General features: G+C 41.1%; 1 protein-coding gene across 5 annotated transcripts in view; it reads right to left on the bottom strand.

Moving 5' to 3' along the window:
- Positions 1-1,307: 1,307 nt before the first annotated feature.
- Positions 1,308-17,608, bottom strand: part of LOC136747517 (V-set domain-containing T-cell activation inhibitor 1) — a 38,985-nt gene continuing 22,684 nt past the window's right edge. For 2 of the 5 annotated variants that reach the window (XM_066700384.1, XM_066700388.1), the window contains 10 exons: positions 9,929-9,967; positions 9,430-9,501; positions 9,016-9,099; positions 8,147-8,239; positions 5,957-6,037; positions 5,196-5,288; positions 3,721-3,819; positions 3,325-3,348; positions 3,015-3,057; positions 1,308-2,768 (listed from right to left, as the gene is read on the bottom strand). In XM_066700384.1, the coding sequence (XP_066556481.1) occupies positions 2,684-2,768; positions 3,015-3,057; positions 3,325-3,348; positions 3,721-3,819; positions 5,196-5,288; positions 5,957-6,037; positions 8,147-8,239; positions 9,016-9,099; positions 9,430-9,501; positions 9,929-9,967 (713 nt within the window). In that variant the 3' untranslated portion in view covers positions 1,308-2,683. The remainder of the gene's footprint in view (positions 2,769-3,014; positions 3,058-3,324; positions 3,349-3,720; positions 3,820-5,195; positions 5,289-5,956; positions 6,038-8,146; positions 8,240-9,015; positions 9,100-9,429; positions 9,502-9,928; positions 9,968-17,608) is intronic. The other 3 variants (XM_066700387.1, XM_066700386.1, XM_066700385.1) reach the window with 3 other exon arrangements.

Here is a 17,608-nt window from a genome sequence, read left to right as displayed (position 1 = left end):
TGATATGATAAACTTAGATTTCCAAAAAGCTTTTGATAAGGTTCCACACCAAAGACTGATCCTCAAATTGGAAGCTGTAGGCATTCAGAGTAATGTAAGTAGATGGATTATGAACTGGTTGATGTACAGGAAACAGAGGGTGTCGATTGACAAAAACATTTCTTATGCTTAATTCTGACAAAACAGAAGTCATAATTTTAGGAGACAAAAATCGAACTGTTCATCATGCACTAACAGAACTGAGTAATGATTGGTCTGTAATTTCCTGGCTCAGTTTTGTCCCCTTTCTTGTGGATTGGTATGACATTTGCTGTCTTCCAGTCAGTTGGCACATCCCCCATCCCTTTTGTATGCGCTATACAACATTTTCTTTCTCTTGATATTTTTTTGCATATTTCTATTAAACCATTTTGGCCAATGTTTTATGGTCCTCAATTTGCTAAGTTTTGATACAAATTGCTCCTGAGCCTCAAGTAGAATATTCCTAAAATAAAACCATCCATTTTCTCAGAATCTGTATCCAATGTGCTCCAGTCTACCTCTTCTAAGTGCCGCCTCATACCTTCAAGGTTTGCTTTTCTAAAATTGTACACCATTGTTTTAGACTTGGTCCTTGTTTTTTTAAAGAATGCCTCGAAGCTAACCATATTGTGATCACAGTTTGCCATCGGTTCTCTAACTGCAATGCAATGCAGTTATGAAACAGGGACCTCAATGGTTCCATTACGGGTCTCAGAGGGAGACTCCGCAGGGCAGAAAATAAAGTAGTGGTAATCTGTATATCTGTAACAGAGGGAACACAGAGCAATGGTGACTGTGCCTTATAACACTCACTCTGGAACTGTTATTTATCCATCATCTGCTCTTCACAGCTTAAGCATTGTCTCTATGTATACTGGCATGCAGTAGCTCACACATGACCAGTGTTTCATATTCCTGACACTTTTATAACAGAATGACACACAATGCACCCATTTGCACATAGAAACAACAAACACAATAACACATCAGTTTACACGTAATTATCCAATTGAAGCATTCACTCATTATAGCATTGTGTTTCAGTATTGTGTTAGATATACATTAACAAGATATTTTGTTCACATACTGACGGAACGCTGTCCAATCAGTTTTAAGCAAGACTCTTTACACATCACATTGCGGTATTATAAGCTGCGGTTCGTAGTGACTTTAGCACTATTTCCAATATACAATATATGCTGTGAGAGATTGGGTGGCCTGTCACAAAAAAAGCGCTTGTTTGTAGGCGGGGTCTGGTCTTGAAACACACAGTAGGGAGGCAGACAGAGGGTACAAAACAGGCTTGCTGATAGTTTATTGACGCCCTCAATGGCAGGTGCAGTGTGAAAACATACAAAACAGAAACCTAGCTGTGTCTGAGCACTAACTAAATATAAACAGTCCCTAACTGAAAAACAAACACTAATAATAATAATAACAACTGTAATCACCCGGGTCAGCAGAGCCAAACACCGGGCAGACAGAAGTAAAAAAGAGATAAGGCAAGTTCATAATCAATATCCGTAATGCTCACGCACACACTCACGCTCACATTCTTGGCTTGCTACCCCAGCCAAGCATGCACACACTGGTCTGTTTCCTGTTTCCTTTCATAGAGGAAGTGGTGGGCGGGGCTATGGCCATCAGGAGCCCTGCTGGCTTCCGGGGTTTGGAGTCTTGGAGGAGAGGTTTTGTGGTCTCCTCCACTAAAAGATCCGCCCTGACCCCGGCCGTGCCCCTCACACCGTCACAATACTTAAACCAGGGCACAATATTAAACTATACTAACAGTTTATGTAATCCTAATCCTAGATGGTCATAGGATCAGATAAAGCCAACACTGAACAGTTCATTCTCCGCTGAATTTAAGAAGCCGTGTTTTCGTCCCTGTTATGTTCAGTAATTAAGCATATTATTATTAAGTGTCCCGTGTTCTGTTCTCAGTCTTCCTGTGTGAATGAGTGTCGTGCTTGGGTTGCTAGGATACGATGCTGGGGGCGTGTGTGTGTACGCATGCAACGGAAAAGGGACGCCATGTTCTGGCAATGGTAACAGGGACAAATAAAACTTCCTATACAGTTCAACCTATACAGTTGGTGTCCAGTCGTTCTTTATAATATAACAGTCCCTGCTGTTAATGCTGTCCTGCCTCCTGGTTGCTGCCCCTGGCATTTCCCCACAGCATTGATACTCAATGTTTGCTATAAACCTACTAGTCAAATAGCGGATAGGAAGACATTATGCATTTGTCTGTAACACGCTTGAACTTGTGCATGTCACAGCTCTATCCAGAGTATGGTTTACAAGCTTGTGTGCAGATTAAAAAACAAAAAAACATGACATAGCCTATACTTTTTTACAATGCATACAAGTCTATTAAACACTCCCAGCAGAATGTCTTTCAGAGGTTCCTTCCTACATTTTATCCTTTTAACATGTCACTAGGGCTCACACCCTGAATGTATGGGAAGAGATCCCCATCACTGTGGGCAACTATTTCAATACCAGAGGCCAGTGAATATCTAATGGTCTTGTGCTGCTTTGTAAGAGAAGGACACTGTTGAACACAGAGCTGGAGCAGCCTCCTCAATCCCAACGGCAAACCAGTTCCTCTACAGATGGGGGTGTTTGACAAGAGTCCAACTGACCCTCCAGCTCCCTGTCAGCGAGTCATGTGATCGGTGTCCGGTCGCTCCCTCTCATCGAGTTGATTTAATTGCATTGATTCAATAGGTGATGTTCTCTGTCTGCAGTACAACACACAAAAGCATGATTTACACAACAGACATTGCCAAATACAGAGGTGGGTTTTTATTCAGTCTTGAAAGTCTTGAAACATATCAATCTTCATTGACTGTCCTGACAAAGTAGTGGCTCAAACAAGGAAAAAGCCAACAAATATCTTATGCTTCTTCTACTAGAAACCAGAATAAGATCTCCAGATAAAAACACAAAACTCTGACACACTATACTGTGTAGAAAAGAAAACACACCTGCCGGGGTAATCTTCCTGGTTATGCTTGTGAACCTCGTATCCTAATTCAAAAACAATTAAAAATAAATAAGAAGCTAAACTCCCACAGATTTGAAGAGAACGAAAGAACTTTAGATCCAAAATGCTGAATAGAAGGCAGACAATTGTTAAAGTGTATTAGTGTAGAAAACACTTATAAATCAGGAATCAAGCTTTCTGAACATTTTACAATGGATCTACTTTATATATTATATAGACATAGGGATACAAATAATTAAATTTTATATTTAGAAGGGGAGAAATATTAAATATTTTAAAATTATACTTACTCGTTTGTTCCTTCTTTATCTGAACTGAAAGCAATAAGTACAAATTGAAAGTTATCATTAATGTAGTATATGCAACAGAGGTAAGTAATATAGAACACTTGCTTTTCTGTCCTACAAATTAGTTGGTTAGCTGTTAATAATGAAGACAAAATTACAATTGTTTATCTTAAGAGTTGTTGTAACGTGGGGACATTGAATGATATATATTGACAATTGGAGCGATGTCGAGCCTCACTAGGAGGCCTGATGCGGTAAGATTGCTGCATTGTGGTGCAGGAGACGGGGGTTGAGTCCCCATCTCACTGTGACCCGAAAACCCCCCAAGTGTTACAATATTTAGAAATCCTACCAATTTATTTCAGTTTAGTGAGAAAGCCTCTCATATCAGATACGTACAGTTGGCAAACATCTGTAAAAGGAGCCAGCAGCCCACAAAGATGGATTCACAGGGAAACACCACGACACGCAGATCCTTCACAGAGCGCTGGCCATTTTCTGAAACAGTTATTGAAGATCAGTCACAGATTCAACATTCAATGATAATTTCCAATACAATCAGATTTGACACTTTTATCAGAGTCATTCTATCATAAATTATAACTAGTCTTTGCTGAAATTGTTTTAGCATTGCCCTTGCACCAAGTCACAAATTAATAGCTGTTTAAGTATGAATGATGAACAGATGAGAAATATTAATCAACTTTTATTTGTATAGCACCCTTCGCAGGGTAGCCACAGAGTGTTTTACAGAGGATAGTAGAAAAAATATTTTCCTTTCACTGCTACTTAGATCATTGTAGTGCAAGATGTAGGTCATGACGTGTGCGTGTCCTTGTATTCAAATGTGAGATATGTGAGATAGGCTAGCTTCAGGAGGCTACTCACAAATCCTCAGCAGAATCATGAAAACACTGAATAACCAATTTATTAACAGTCTTCAATCTTCCACAGTCATGTAGCATATAGCATGCAATACGCTATTCTAAATAAATAACGAAACTGACTACGCTGACTGATTGAATAAACAATTAAATGAACAGTAAAAAAACTTTTTTCTTCCAGCACTATATGCGCTCTTCTCTTTTCTGTCTAACTTCTGCAAACACTGCCCTATTGATCATAACAATACTGCTCATGCGCAGTTGATTTTCTTTTCCTACAGTTCAAAGGTCAAACAATATTACATACACAAATGAGGAAAAATAAGAAATAATTACAAAATGAACACAGACATTCTCAATGAATTTGGCTACAAGGTACAACATTCTACAACAAAATGAAAAATAAAATAAACCTTTAACAGTTTAAATGGACTAAAATAAAGTAAATCAACATAAAATTTGTTTTTTTACACCAAATATATTTATGTTTTGTAGAATAAGTTTTTCAATCAGTAACAAGATAACAGGGATATAAATCCATTACAGTACATTACAAATGAATGATTAAGCACACAATCATACAAAATAAGTAATGTACAGAATAAAAATAAAGTAGCATTCACCATAGTAGGTTAGTCCACAGTTATAGAGGGGAATAATCCAAATCGATGTAAATAAAATTCACCTCTTTTTTGTTTTAAATAGAAAACTTTGAAAACTTCTTGACTTTATACATGGTAGACAGTTACTTGTAGTGTTAATAATTCAGGTTTATTGTGTCTCAGGTGCCTCTGGACTGTTTTCCTTTGGTTACACCTCCCACAGAGGCACGAGGCTTTTGGCAATGTTTACTTTCAAAGTGCCATATTTAACCAATTATATTCAGTGGCACTATAAATTATTATGCAAGGATTTATTTTCACGAGGACTGTAGTCATTTGGCAATTTTCGCTGCAATTATTACCCATGAAATATTTGCGTATACAGTACCTGCTTTCAGGATGAGCTCTATTGCCAGAGCACAGGCGTTCACTGCAGCCACAGCTGTGGCCCCAAACATGTACAGGAGCGTGTGAGGTACAGCTGAAAGCACAGAGAAGGGAGTTTCTTTAGGTCTCAATTCTTTTCTTTTGTTGTATCTTTAATGTTCTTCATGCAGAGTATTTTGCTGAAGTTGTTAGTTTTCTGAACTAAACACAAACAGCATCTCGATCATATTTGAAAGTATTAAAGAAGCCCATGTAACTGCCCCAGGGGTGGATACATTCTTCCCATTAGTGATGTGACATTCACCCACACTGGGTTTTCATCTCCAGCTGCTTCTACTGCTTTCTATTAAAACATGCTACCAAATAACCAGAGTACCAAAGTACAGAATACAATCTGTGCATATTAAGCATGTTATACTGTATTAATGCTGAGTTCTTGTGTTACAGACTCCAGTTTTTATCATTCATATTTTCATCTTGTCACCTGGTTTTGTTTCTCAAGTGATATTGTGCACTTATTACATTTGTTTAATTATACTTTTGAGGATCTACTTTTACAACATTAATTATTTATTGTGATAAAAAGACCACAGCTGTGCTTAAATCAGTGTTGAAATGTATAATGCATTGCTGGCAGTATTAAAATCTAACAATTCTGCTTGTATATGTTTCTGGTGTCTTTTTTACTTTATTAGGAGTGTAAGAATACGGTAACCTAGGTCACACAGGCAGCACACAAGCTTGCACACAAACACACTGTACCAGGTATGTTGAGATGTTTAAAGGCCTCTGGGCTGAGTAGAATAAAGAGAAATGCCATTTCACACATCCGTCCAAGGCGTCCTGTAATCACATTCAGCACAAAACACATTATAACATTCAAATGCACATTATAAAGAGTAAGTATTAACTGTTTTTATTCTGTAAAAAAGTTCTGCATAGTAGAACACCCCAGAAGAGGGGACTGCTGGGCACTGAACATTTAAAACAAGAATATAGTGATTGACCGAAAATGGCACTTTACTACAAACTCTAACCTCAAATCACAAGAGCAGGTGAAGTAGTGTGGTGGACTTAAACACGGAATATGTAGATGAGCACAGCAATGCAATTCAAACCTGACCTTTATTGCTCACTGGAAGACAGTCAATGACTATGTATGGATCATTTGTAATGCACTTTATAAAGGCTACAGTGGCAGGTTCCCTCTGAACTGTTCTCTGCCACTCAGACTGTATTCCAGACAGGATGTATGTGTTTATGTGTGTATGTATTCCAGACACCATATTCCATATACAGTGAGGGAAAAAAGTATTTGATCCCCTGCTGATTTTGTATGTTTGCCCACTGACAAAGAAATTATCAGTCTATAATTTTAATGGTAGGTGTATTTTAACAGTGAGAGACAGAATAACAACAAAAAAATCCAGAAAAACGCATTTCAAAAAAGTTACAAATTGATTTGGATGTTAATGAGTGAAATAAGTATTTGACCCCTTCGACTTAGTACTTGGTGGCAAAACCCTTGTTGGCAATCACAGAGGTCAGACGTTTCTTGTAGTTGGCCACCAGGTTTGCACACATCTCAGGAGGGATTTTGTCCCACTCCTCTTTGCAGATCCTCTCCAAGTCATTAAGGTTTCGAGGCTGACGTTTGGCAACTCGAACCTTCAGCTCCTTCCACAGATTTTCCATGAGATTAAGGTCTGGAGACTGGCTAGGCCACTCCAGGACCTTAATGTGCTTCTTCTTGAGCCACTCCTTTGTTGCCTTGGCTGTGTGTTTTGGGTCATTGTCATGCTGGAATACCCATCCACAACCCATTTTCAATGCCCTGGCTGAGGGAAGGAGGTTCTCACCCAAGATTTGACGGTACATGGCCCCGTCCATCGTCCATTTGATGCGGTGCAGTTGTCCTGTCCCCTTAGCAGAAAAACACCCCCAAAGCATAATGTTTCCACCTCCATGTTTGACAGTGGGGATGGTGTTCTTGGGGTCATTCCTCCTCCTTAAAACACGGTGAGTTGAGTTGATGCCAAAGAGCTCGATTTTGGTCTCATCTGACCACAACACTTTCACCCAGTTCTCCTCTGAATCATTCAGATGTTCACTGGCAAACTTCAGACGGGCCTGTACATGTGCTTTCTTGAGCAGGGGGCCTTGCGGGCGCTGCAGGATTTCAGTCCTTCACGGCGTAGTGTGTTACCAATTGTTTTCCTGGTGACTATGGTCCCAGCTGCCTTGAGATCATAAACAAGATCCTCCCGTGTAGTTCTGGGCTGATTCCTCACCGTTCTCATGATCATTGAAACTCCACGAGGTGAGATCTTGCATGGAGCCCCAGACCGAGGGAGATTGACAGTTATTTTGTGTTCCTTCCATTTGTGAATAATCGCACCAACGTTGTCACCTTCTCACCAAGCTGCTTGGTGATGGTCTTGTAGCCCATTCCAGCCTTGTGTAGGTCTACAATCTTGTCCCTGACATCCTTGGACAGCTCTTTGGTCTCAGTTTGGAATCTGATTGATTGATTGCTTCTGTGGACAGGTGTCTTTTATACAGGTAATGAGCCAGAAATCTTGCTGATTGATAGGGGATCAAATACTTTTTTCCCTCATTAACATGCAAATCAATTTATAACTTTTTTGAAATGCGTTTTTCTGGATTTTTTTGCTGTTATTCTGTCTCTCACTGTTAAAATACACCTACCATTAAAATTATAGACTGATCATTTCTTTGTCAGTGGGCAAACATACAAAATCAGCAGGGGATCAAATACTTTTTTCCCCTCACTGTAGATAGTCCACAAGTACAGTAGCCTGAGCTTCATTTTATCTGTATTTACGTGTGATCCTAGCAATATAAGACAAATGTTTGTAGGAATCCAATGTTCTTACTAATGTAGCTCTTAGAGGAAAAACAGACTCACTGATAATAGATATCTCTACATACCTCTGTCATTCTCCACAGTGTCATCCACGTAAAGTAAGCTCAATGTGATTGTAAGAATAAGAAGAATCAGGAAAGCAATTTTCTGAATAAAGGCTGAAAGAAAATAATTGACTAAGGTGAAGTAATGTATTAGAATAACGCACAAACACCACAGCATCTCCGTCAGACCAGTTCACAGTGACAGAAACTGATCAGGCACAATTTGACAACCATACCAGACAGACAGTACAATTGTCCAATGGTGTTTTAAGATTTGTAATACGTTTCCTGAAAAGAAATCAATAATGATCTTCTTTAGTGAATGAAAATGTATTTGTATACAAAGACAAATACAATCCACATGTTATTGTATGATCGTATTAAAACTGCTTCAGTAACTGATCTTACAAAGCTGCAGATCAGTGTGTTCAGCTACTAACAAAACTTCCAACACACTGCTTATGTTTTTTAAATACATCATGTAATATTAAGAGCTTATTAGCAATTGTCTATCAATTACACTGACTTTAAATATTAAACATAATGTTGCCTTTGCAGCTGAGTGTTGTTTCACTCAGGACTGAAAGAGGTTCTTAATTAACCATGATGCTTTGTTTTATATGAGATCATTGATATGATACCAGTGTGGCACTACAAGAGCCCAGCTTTTACTAGCTTATTATATACTGTTGCATCTAAAGCAAACACAGCTGTCTGAAACAACTAGGCATTAATAAAGGCCTTCCCATGGAAAACCAGATAGTTTCTCAGATATTAACATACATTTTTTAATGAATCAGTGAAATTTCATGAAGGAATATCGCACATTAATTCAATTAGTGGTAGTTATTTAACCGTGGAAACGATACATTTCAGAACTCTCTACTTACGGCCGGCTGTTCCACAACACTTAAATATTTTGACTGAAACAGTAGCTAATAACACACATGCTAAACACATTCCCACCACGTAACCTGCAAAGACACAAAACAAACATATATAAATCAGTAAATAGTTGATGACCATTGCAGAAATAGAGGATTTTGTTTTACATTTTGGTTCTTATTTTCCCTCTGAGAAAACTATGGGCAAGTGGCCTCATACTCAATAAATTACAAGGGCAAAGAGCACCCAGAGGGAAAATCAGGGCCGTTGTGTTTTCATTATTAACAGATGAGCTTAAGAAATTATACTAGAAAATATGCCTCAACCATTTAGTATTAAAAATGTGAAATGTTATATTTGTGCTGAACCACCAGACTAAGTTCATAACAATAATTTTAATTGTTCATTGGACAACTTACCAACTATTACTTTAAAGGATCCAAAGAATAGTGCTAGAATTGTATCAAAGAACGAAGTAATAGTAAAGAAACCTGTAAGAAAAATATGTTTTAGTGTTTCTCACTGTCAAATATATTTTGTACTAAAAAGGCATTATATAACTATAGTAAGCATTTATAATGTGTTCAGTAAGCATCTCGTCCCCCGCCACTACACTTTGGGAGGGTGAGGAAGTATGACCAGGATCCCACAATCCCATCCGCCTGTCATTCTAGACACCGCAGGCTGTATAGGGAGGTTCAGCACTAACTGGACGAGAGGTGACCCACAGCTCATAGGGCTCAATCTGCGCTTTTACTGTGCTTTTAGCCACTCAGAAAAGGGCATTAGTTACCATGACCAGCACTAAAAAGCTATTTAAATATTGAAAGCACTGTAGTCTACATTATTGTGCTACTTTGACCACAGCCTGGATACCATAAAATCATTTTAAAATTAATAATACAAAATAAAACATACCCAGTGAACCCACGTCCGTGGTTGTGTTATAAAAACATGCTGTGAAAAATAACAGTGAACATTTTGCACTTAATTTTTTGTTGATACAATTATAAAGGTATGTTTCCTGGATACAAAATATTGTAACCAGTTATTTAAAAATTTACAAAATAAAAAAGAAAATCCACATATTTTTAATATAGTCCACTTTTACAGTTAGGTCCATAAATATTTGGACAATGATACAATTGTCATCATTTTGGCTCTGTACGCCACCACAATGGATGTGAAAGGAAACAATGAAGATGTGCTTGAAGTGTAGACTTTCACCTTGAATTTGAGGGCGGTTACATCCAAATTGGGTGAACGGTTGTCAAGCCAGCACTGTGACTGATCCTCTATTCTACACCAGAGGCCACCAACATGCAAGGTTCTATCTCCGATCCTTCTCAATCCTGTCTTTCCTCTCATTATTGAATTATTTCCCAGTAGTTTTCTATCAATTATTTCACACCTGTCTCCAGTTACCTCTACCCTGCCTTTAGTATTTGTACACCTTTGTTAGTTACATTCTCTGTGAAGTTTTGCCTTGCCTTCATTGCAGCATTGCCGAGCCTTTTGTTTCCAGTTTTTGACCTCAGATTTCCCTACCTCGACCTAGCCTTCTGGATATTTCCCTCTAGCATTGTTTCCCCGATCGCCTGACCCCTTGCTCATTTACTGACCTCACCTCTCGGATATCCTTGATAACAGTGTTAGCCGGACCCAGACCTTTCGCCTGTTCTCAGACTCTGTCTAAAGCCCCGCTCCTGGATCCCTTATTCCTGGCGTAACAACAGTATAATAATTACACCCATTTTTATATGTGGTACCCTCGATTTTAGGGGCTCAAAAGTATTTGGACAAACTAACATAATCATGAATTAAATTGTCAGTTTCAATACTTGGTTGCAAATCCTTTGCAGTTAATGACTGCCTGAAGTCTGGAACCCATAGACATCACCAGATGCTGGGTTTCTTCCCTGGTGATGCTCTGCCAGGCCTGCACTGCAGCTGTCTTTAGTTCCTGCTTGTTCTTGGAGGCATTCTGCCTTAGAAATCAAAACAAACCAATCAGAGAGAGAGTAAAAACATTAGGTGTGGCCAAATTGACTATTTGGTACATTCTTAAAAAGAAAGAACGCACTGGTGAGCTCAGCAACACCAAAAGGCCCGGAAGACCACGGACAACAACTGTGGTGGATGACAGAAGAATTCTTTCCCTGGTGAAGAAAAACCCCTTCACAACAGCTGGCCAGATCAAGAACACCCTCCAGGAGGCAGGCGTATCTGTGTCAAAGTCAACAATCAAGAGAAGACTTCACCAGAGTAAATACAGAGGGTTTACCACAATATGGAAACAGGAAACAGGAAGACCAGATTAGAGTTTGCCAAAAAACATCTAAAGAACCCTGTACAGTTCTGGAACAACATCCTATGGACAGATGAGACAAAGATCAACTTGTACCAGAATGATGGGAAGAGAAGAGTATGGAGAAGGGAAGGAACTGCTCATGATCCCAAGCATACCACCTCATCTGTGAAGCATGTTATGGCATGGGCATGTATGGCTGTATTTATTGATGATGTGACTGCTGACAAAAGCAGCAAGATGAATTCTGAAGTGTTTAGGGCTATATTATCTGCTCAGATTCAGCCAAATGCTCCAAAAATCATTGGACAGCGCTTCACAATGCAGATGGACAATGACCCGAAGCATACTGCAAAAGCAACCCAAAACTTTTTAAGGTGAAAAAGTGGAATGTTCTGCAATGGCCAAGTCAATCACCTGACCTGAATCCAATAGAGTAGCATTTCACTTGCTGAAGGCAAAACTGGAGGCAAAACACCCCAAGAACAAGCAGGAACTAAAGACAGCTGCAGCACAGGCCTGGCAGAGCATCACCAGGGAAGAAACCCAGCATCTGGTGATAGGATTTGCAATCAAGTATTGAAACTCACAATTTACAACACACAACACTCACAACACTGTTCACCCAATTTGGATGTAACTCCCCTCATATTAAAGATGAAAGTCTTATATTTTATGGCTTGTGACGTCATCTGATTAATTATTCCTGCGTCATATCCAGACGGAAGTGTACACTCATATCGCCCTCATCCCCCAAGAAGCCCCCTCTCCTTCTCTCCTTCTCTCACCCTTAGCCACCCCACTTCCTACACACACGCTGATTAGTTCTGCAGGCCTTTGTTCTTACCGGAGAGTGTGAGGGTGTCAGGTCTTCTAACTGTCTTAAATGTTCATAAGATTTAAACTTAAGCTATTATTCAAATTCTTAGCAGCCCCTTATCTTGGTTTACAAATGTTACAATATACCACATTATTTTCTTACATTCTTAACCCCTTATACCTCATTAATTTAATTTAACAATCTAAGTAAAGTGATAAAAGTCGCTGCCATAAAATCTTTTTTTTTTTTTGATGACCAAAAGGCGCTACCGGTCCGTGGAGACCTGGCGGCGACAGCTTAGCATTCATTTGAATTTTGCCGCTGAGAGAGCTAATTGGTTGTGAGGGTGTGGTTATTCTAATATAACCAAGGTGTCTGAAAGTCTGGGGAGCCCCAGAAAAACGACCACCACTGCAGATTCATAGGCATAAATATGTGGTTAGGGTCCCATCCTGAAGCAGCATCAGCACTACCTGATTGAGGTGAATACCTCTGCTTGCTGATTATCTACAATGGCAGGAAACAGCATCACGGACTTCGACTTGAACAAATATTTCGGTAAGTCTTCAGATTCCTTTCATTGTTGCAGCATGCATTATGCTCATATTTTGTAAATAAGGTTATAACTTCTGTTTTAAGCACTGTAACCTTATGTTACAGACAGTCAACAATCTTTAATACCCAACACGGTGGCAATAATTTGGAATGGCTCTGTGACTAACGAAGGTAAGCTTTAATTGTGTGTATGTGAGAGATCTGCAGACCACGTAAGAACTAAATTGTCTTAAATTACATTATTGTCACTTATTTGGCCCCATTTATACAGCGGGGTCTTTCACTGGATCAATCTATGTGGAGTACCTTGCTCGAGGGTGCAACAGTGATTTTAAAAATGTATCATTTTTTAACAGTACTAAGAAACGTGGTCCTAGACAACTAGAGGCCATCCACTTCCAGAACATGTTTTGTTTTACCATCAAGAACAAACACCTTTCAAGAGACTGAAAAACATACGAAAAGATTATTCTGTGAGGGTAAGTAATGTCTTTCAAACTTTAAGTCTTAAAAGGGCTTTGTTTGTTTGTTTGTATCGCTGAGGGTTGCTGGGTAATTGTTGGGGGGTGGGGTTGTGAGTCTGTGAGTCTGTTTCGTGTACTGCGGGGGCTCATGTCGGGACATGTAACATGGCCGTGTTAGAAATGTTTGTTTGAACACCCTGTTGGTTATGAAGTTAAGCTTACCGTCAGAGATGTTTTAGGAAGTTGTTTGGAATATCTACCATTATTTTGATTCTGATTAAAATGTATAGAGATGTTTGGTTTTATATTTTAAAGTGTTTGGGTTGTTTGTAAAGGACTACATGCATTTTTTTTTATTATTATTTTTTTTAGATAGTGAAAACACTCCCATCTTGGATGGTTCAGTTAAAAGCGAAATGTTGTTAGTTGTCTATAAGCCTGTGTTTTAATAATATTAATAATATTACAGTTTTTAAAGAATAATTTATTATGACTTATTTACGGTTTGTATTTAATGCGGTTTTACATGTATCATTATTATTATTATTATTTTTATTTCTTGGCAGACGCCCTTATCCAGGGTGACTTACAACATAAGTGCAAACAAAGTGCAAAAATACAGTGAAGTACAAGGCATCAATCATTACAAAGAAATGTTTTTTGGCAAACTCTAATCTGGGCTCTGGATTCATGACTGGAAGGTTGTGGGTTCAAATCCCGGGTGGGGTGCAGTGCTGTTGTACCCTTGAGCAAGATGCTTCACTTAGAATGCTCCAGTAAAATACCCAGTTGTATAAATGGGTACAAATGTAAGTTGCCCTGGAAAAGAGTGTCAGCTAAATGACAATAATAATAATAATTTAGCTAAAACAGCAATTAAAAATAATACATTTTACAAATTCCAATTTACAATTTACACAATTTACAGTAAGTGACGTCCTACATCCTGGACGGTGAAAGCTAAGTGCTGTCAAGATGTAGGGTCACAGTCAAGGGCTACGGGAAAGGGAGCAAGGAGGAAAACAATCAAGAATGAAAGAAGCAAATAAAACTGTGAAGTGCTATCTAGCAGGGATAGAGGACTAATATTACAAGTATTGTCGGAAAAGATGCGTCTTGAGTAAGCGCCGGAATGAGGTCAAGGACTCTGCTTTTTTGACTTCGGTGGGCAGGTCGTTCCACCATTTAGGGGCCAGGGATGAGAAGGAGCGGCTCTGGAAAAAGGAGAGTGGAGAGGAGGCAGAGTTAGTCTTCTGGCACTGGAGGAGCGCAGTGGTCTGGAGGGGATATATGGAGAGACGAGTGACTGAAGGTAACTTGGTGCAGTGTGGTCGAGACAGCGGTAGGTGAGAAGTATACCGGCGTGCCGGTATTGGGAGCCAGTGGAGGGAGCGGAGCAGTGGAGTAGCGTGTGCGAATCGTAGCAGAGAGAATACCAGACGAGCCGCAGAGTTCTGGATGAGCTGGAGTGGGCGGGTAGTAGATGCAGGCAGGCCAGCCAGGAGGGAGTTGCAGTAGTCCAGGTGGGACAGGACCAGGGACTGGACGAGTAGCTGAGTCGAGTAGTCGGTGAGGAAGGGACGGATCCGGTGTATGTTGCTCAGGAAGAATCTACAGGTGCGTGTCAATGTGGTGATGTGCTGGGTGTAGGAGAGCGCAGGATCGAGGGTGACTCCTAGATTTTTAGCGGAGGAAGAAGGAGAGAGTGTGGTGGATTCTAAGGGGATCGAGATGGGGAGGTCAGCAGAAGGTGAGGAAGAGTGGGGGAAAAAGAGGAGATCCAATTTGGAGAGGTTGAGCTTGAGGTGGTGCGAGTGCATCCAGGCGGAAATAGCAGACAAGCAGGAAGAGATGATGGGGAGATGAGAGGGTCAGAAGAGGGAAAAGACAGAAAGATCTGGGCATCATCAGCGTAGAAGTGGTAGGAGTACCGTGGGAAGCGATGAGGGGGCCCAGGGAGCGAGTGTAGAGAGAGAACAGGAGGGGGCCCAGGACGGAGCCTTGGGGAACGCCTGTGAGGAGAGGTTGGGGGGTGGATGAGGAGCCTCGCCATGTCACTTGGTAGGACCGGTCACTGAGGTAGGAGGAGAACCAGGTGAGAGCAGTCCCAGAGATCCCAAGGTCAGCGAGGCAGGAGAGGAGGATGGCGTGATCGACAAGTGTCAAATGCTGCGGAGAAGTCAAGGAGGAAGAGGACTGAGGAGAGGGAGGCCGCCCGAGCACAACTGAGGGAGTCAGTGACAGTCAGGAGAGCTGTCTCAGTGGAGTGAGCTGTGCGGAAGCCGGATTGCAGAGGATCAAGGAGTGAGTGTTGGGACAGAAAGTCCGAGAGCTGACGGTGGACCGCCCGCTCGAGAGTCTTGGAGAGGAAGGGGAGTAGGGAGACAGGGTGGTAGTTCTGAGGAGAGGTGGCATCAAGGGTTGGTTTCTTGAGCAGTGGGATGACAGCAGCTTGTTTAAATGCAGAGGGGAAACAGCCAGAGAGGACTGAGGAGTTGAGGAGGGAGGAGATGAAGGGGAGAAGATCAGGAGCGGTTGCTTGGAAGAGACGAGAAGGGAGAGCGTCCAGGGCACACGTGGGTTTGTGATGTAGGAGGAGAGCGGAAACTTCAGCATATGAGAGAGGTGAGAATGAAAAAAAGGAAGCTTGATAGGTGGGAGGTTTCGGTGTGATGGGAGATGAGGGTCGAGTATTGAAGAGCCTGTGGATGTCTGCAATCTTGGAGGAGAAGAAGGAGGCGAAATCATCAGCAGTGAGAGATGAGGGAGGAGGAGGGGGAGGGGGGGCAAGGAGGGAGGAGAAGGTGGATAAGAGTTTGCGAGGGTTGTTGATAGTGGATTCGAAGAGAGATTGGAAGTAAGACTTCTTGGCTAAGGTGAGAGAGGACGAGAATGTGGACAGTAGGGAGCGGTAGAGTTCGAGGGCAGCTGGGAGTTTTATAAGTTTTATATAGCGGTCTGTATTTTATTAAGGTAGTATAAGTCTATTGTCTGTAAATAATAGTGGCAATGTGTTTTTTGTGTTCCTAAGGCTAATTTTCAAAGGTCTAAAAACCGACCCCTAGCATAGCATTTAAACCCTTTGATTTAAATTAAGAGTTTGGTGGTTTCTGCTGTCTTAATGTTTAAATATATATAGGTGATACTATTTTTTTTTCCCCACCCCCCAAGACTTGTAGGACAGTCATTCAGTCAATGATCTTTTGTGGGCAATTACCCCGTCTAACTGGGACCAAACCCCGATGCCGGCTAGATCCCCGAGAGGAACCCCACCAGTGCTCCTGGACCTCCGCACCAGCGTGGATCACCGCTAGCCGAAGCTGATTCACCCCTCAACAACAGGCTGGTTTCAACCGCATTCAGCCCACCACGTTTCCGGTCGCCGAGAGGGACCCCACCAGGGGTCCTGGAGACTCCTCAGCACCAGATTGGACCCCCTCTAGTCGGTGCTATTTCGCCCCTCAATGCCAGGCCGGTTTCAATGTCACTCAGCCCCCCTGCAATCCTGTATCCGAGAAACGGGAGCAGTACCCCCCTCTATGCCAGGGTACTCCCAAGTATTGTTTGGTCTCCACTCGAGAGTCTACGATCGACCCCTTCAAACATCAGACAGTATGCAGCGATCGGCCGAGGTCTACTGGATCGACAACCCTATATCCCCGAGCCAGTAGAAGACCTCCTGGAGATAATACCACAAGTGGTGTGTGAGTTATTGCGGGTTCTAGAAAATCAAAGAATTGTTGTAGATGCGCAAAACCTGGCTATAGAGGGACAAAACCTTATTATGAATACTGTTAATAATGCCAAATATCGTATTTAATGTTTTATTACCCGCAAAACGACTCGAAAGTGTGGGATGTTGTGAAAATAACTAAATAAATGAATTAATAAATAAAAATGTCTGGACATGGTAAAAGAGCTTACTACCCGAATGATTATGAACAAACTTGGGCCCCAAAAAGACCTTCCAGAGAGCATGGCCCCGGTCCTGTTGAGAACTCCTCCAGCATTCCAATAAACCCAGAACTATTGCAAATGGTAAATTATTTAAATAACAGACCCTTACTCCCGATAGAGTTAAACACCCTGTCCCCACCTGATTTGATCGAATTGCCGCTGAATCCCGACCTGTTACAAATTGTCAATGATATAAATAACCTACCCCCGCTGATGTCTCCTATAGAGCCCCGCCCCCCAGTACACCCCGATTTACTTGAAATGGTTGATGCTTTGAATGCGATACCCTGCCCAAATTCTGTCCCTGTTACAAATGATTTGTACCCATTAGAACACCAAGGTTCTGCTGAAGCAGCCAGCTCTATAGAGCAGGATCTTGACATTAACGGGTTTGATATCTTTGAAGCTCTTTTAGAGGCTTTAAATGAGACTCGTCAAAAGGGTGGCTTTGCAGGTTGTGGGGTTGATGTGGAGGGTTGTGTTACTGATTAGAT

This window comes from Amia ocellicauda, chromosome 4, assembly GCF_036373705.1.
Source record: "Amia ocellicauda isolate fAmiCal2 chromosome 4, fAmiCal2.hap1, whole genome shotgun sequence".
NCBI lineage: Eukaryota > Metazoa > Chordata > Actinopteri > Amiiformes > Amiidae > Amia > Amia ocellicauda.
The sequence above is the reverse complement of the archived record's forward strand: the minus strand, read 5'-3'. Positions and strand labels throughout refer to the sequence as shown.